The sequence below is a fragment of the Hemibagrus wyckioides genome, linkage group LG07 (assembly GCF_019097595.1).
Source record: "Hemibagrus wyckioides isolate EC202008001 linkage group LG07, SWU_Hwy_1.0, whole genome shotgun sequence".
NCBI classification, from domain to species: Eukaryota; Metazoa; Chordata; class Actinopteri; order Siluriformes; family Bagridae; genus Hemibagrus; species Hemibagrus wyckioides.
Genome location: NC_080716.1, coordinates 2,993,891 through 2,997,597, shown reverse-complemented (window position 1 = coordinate 2,997,597; position 3,707 = coordinate 2,993,891). Strand labels below are relative to the sequence as shown.

Below are 3,707 nucleotides of genomic sequence, written 5' to 3'. Positions count from 1 at the left end.
ATATTGAGAACATTTTTCTAGGTCACTTGGAAGCACAGCATGTTAATTTGCTCTTTTCGCTCAGAGGGGGGAAAAATCATTCTTACCGCTAAATGGGTCATGGTAAAGAGAAGGCCTGTGCACATTACATAACAAATTTCCCTCCATACACATGCAGTGTACAGTGACACTGCAGATATGTATACTTAACCTTATACCTTTTTCTTAACCTTATGTAGAAATAACCCACTGATCGTCATAGAGCTACGTCATTATTGATGGGCAAGTTTTCTTTCTTTCTTTCTTTCTTTCTTTCTTTCTTTCTTTCTTTCTTTCTTTCTTTCTTTCTTTCTTTCTTTCTTTCTTTCTTCCTCCCTTTCTTTCTTTCTTTCTTCCTTGTTTTAAGACTCACTACTCCTTAATAACTGCTTTGGCCTGAATTTGGATTATCTTTTTTTGCGCAAAACATACTCACAAACTGAAAAATAAAACCGTGTACACAGTGTACACAAGTTGCATTTAACAATGCACTCCTAATCCTCTTTCTTCTTCTTCTTCTTCTTCTTTTTTCCACTTAAAAAAACACGTCACCTTCTGAGTGCTTTCTATTCAGGTAATCAAGGAAATCAGGTAATTTCCAATTTTAAGACTTGTTAGACATACAGCATACACTTCCAGGAAAAAGTTGTGAAACCTTATACTGAATCAGGATTAATTACATTAACTAATTTACCAGGTAAATAAAAGCTCAAAATTGATTTAGCTCCTGGGAAATTCTGAAAGAAAAACGTTTACAACTGCTTTCACCGTAAGCGATAACAGGAACTAACTAGCTTCGTGGATGTTCCATATGTAACTCGTTAAACGTACCTCTATGAAAAATATGATGTGGAGTTCTTTTATAAATGAAAAAAATGCTTTATTTCCTGTCATAAAACAATGCTCTAAATGAAGATGTAAGAAGAAGAAAAATTTAAGAAGTATTTGTTCATGGAAATAATGTTGTAGGTTTGGAAAGGGGGGTGGCGTCGGAAAAAAAATCTTCCAAATGTGTTCTTGGACCGAAGCCAGGACAAGACCGACTAAAGATGGCTTTTTACCCAGGTTTATGACAAGACTAACTGAAGTAATGGAAATAAATAAATAAATACAATATTGTTTGTATACAATGTACTTTCTTGACGATTGTCTTGTACCCCTACAAAAAATGTCTGTGGTTCTTTATTTTTTTTTTTGCAGTGTAAGCAAACTTGGAAATATTGTTTGGCTTTCCTGTCCCCTTTATGTTGAAGATGTCCCCATTTCAGTTACCGCACTTTCCTGTGAAAAAATACCCACATTTGATTGGTGTGTGTGTGTTTTATGTGCGTGTGGGTGTGAACAGAAGCTATGGTATGTTATCCCCCTTTTGTGGAATATATAAGAGAGCACACGTTTGTCTGTAATCCACTTGCCAATATGTTTCTGAAAAGTACAGTGACCATCGTCTTCGCTGGATTTTGGCTTCTGTGCATGCTCTGTCTGATGACAGATGCTTGTGAGTATTTTTTTTTTTATTGTTGTATTTATTTTTATTGTATTTTTATTGTTGTATTTTTTTTTTTGTAAAGTCTAATGACAAAGGTCATTAGACTTTACAAAAAATTATTTCTATTGAATTAATTCTAGTTTTTAAGGCTAATTTTTACCCACTTTAATGACTAATATGACTGAAATCCTTCATATAATAGATATTTATTAATTTACTGTCTATCTATCTATCTATCTATCTATCTATCTATCTATCTATCTATCTATCTATCTATCTATCTATCTATTATTATTATTATGATGTTGTTGTTGTTGTTCAATGGAATATTCATGAGGATATAATTGCAATAAATATTTTTTGTAGATCTGCATTAACCCCCGTTTGACTATCCTGACTTACTGATTCATTGATTGATTCATTTTTTAATTATGTAGACCTCCATAACTCCATATGAAAGCTGTATCTAAAAAAAACCCACAAATGTCAATTAGTAGGTCATCTAAACCATTTTTCTTTGAATGATCATAAACGCAAAAAGTTTGTGCAGTGTGCAGATCACAAGACGAAACGAAAAATCTGTATTTTTTAGTTGCAATGTTTTAATCTGATTTTGTTTTGTAATTTTTTAAACCAAACTGAAAGTTCCAAATTTTCATTATTATTGTGATTAGTGATACAGTGTGAAAATGTATTCATTTTGTTTAATTTTTTTTTTTTTTTTTTATCAGAGATTTTTGTTCTACATTTTTCTTCCAGTATTTTTTTATTATTATTAAAAAAAAAAATATTTATTATTTTTTAAATAATGTCTGCCATTTTTGGTTGCATGGTTTCTTTACAGTAGTTTATATAGTTATTTATTTGAAGTAGGCTTTTCTAAAATAAGCTAGGATGCTGTAACTAGGTACAATGGTGTACAATGACAATGATAAATATCTGGGTGTGTGTTTTTGTTTGTTGTGTGTTTGTGATGCTAGACGGGCCACTGACCCATGCCTGCTGCGTCAAGTACACTCGCACTCCTTTGGATTTCAAATTGATCAAAGGTTTCGCGGAGCAGAGTTCCCGCGAGGTGTGCCGCATTGATGCCATCATGTGAGTCATCTCACCACAAACTGTCACCAATGTTACCCACAATGCAATGTGGTTACACATGCACTTATATATGACAGCAGCTACTAACAAAAGAATTAACCTATTTCATATAACAGATTTATACAATACGATACAACCTATACTACGATTTACACTATTATCATACTATTATTGTACTAACACAATATGTGCATCATTTTTGTTGTTGTTGTTGTTGTTGTTTCTTTATCCAGATTCATTACAAAGCGCAACAAGAAAGTGTGCGCAAGCGCTGAGGACGACTGGGTGAAGAAAGTTCTAGAACGTCTGAGGTAATTACAACTTTTACCTCCTATATAGAAAGCATCACACTTTCACAAGGCCTTAGTTGACTACACTCTGTCAACTGTATTTAGTAAACAGGACGCACTTCCTGCCCAGAGCGGCGCTAACTTGTTGATTCCTTCGCAGCACAAAAATGAAAAAACTGTCGAAGCCACCTAACCAGGTCAACCATACCCCGGCTTGGAATACCAACACGAGCGCGTGAACGTCTCTTCAGGCGTCTACGTCTTCTTTCTATAAGCCTCTTTATTGTTATATGCTGTCCAATTAATTATGCAGATAATCATAAACTGATGCAATTATCTCAAATGATGGCCTCTAATGAAATGTTATGAACTTGTAGTCAGTGTGATGTAATGATGCAATAAAATAACAGAATAAAATGAATATCTGAGAAAATGGTTTGCTATAATATAATAATGCTTTTTCTGTCTATCTATCTATCTATCTATCTATCTATCTATCTATCTATCTATCTATCTATCTATCTATCTATCTATCTATCTATCTATCTATCTATCTATCTATCTATCTATCTATCTATCCATCCATCTTATTGCCTTTTTAATCACTGACTGTATCTTCAACCAAAGCCAATGCCTTCACAATAAACACTGATTATATCAGATGAATTTGTGCCATCTTTACCTGTCTCAGAAGGCACCATTGGAAATTTGATGGAATCTACTAGAAAGTCCTCATCTAACTCTGTCTATATACCAGCACACAATAAGAGTTACTAGTATAAGATGTGTTGGACAAATCATGACTCCATTAC

At 33.4% G+C, this 3,707-nt stretch overlaps 1 protein-coding gene across 1 annotated transcript; it reads left to right on the top strand.

The window, feature by feature from the left end:
* The first annotated feature begins 1,372 nt into the window (after positions 1–1,372).
* On the top strand, positions 1,373–3,502 carry ccl20l (C-C motif chemokine 20-like). The gene is made up of 4 exons (XM_058395316.1): positions 1,373–1,516; positions 2,488–2,605; positions 2,839–2,916; positions 3,056–3,502. The coding sequence occupies exons 1-4, from the start codon at positions 1,438–1,440 to the stop codon at positions 3,132–3,134; spliced, it is 354 nt and encodes a 117-aa protein (XP_058251299.1). The 5' UTR covers positions 1,373–1,437; the 3' UTR covers positions 3,135–3,502.
* Positions 3,503–3,707: the final 205 nt, after the last annotated feature.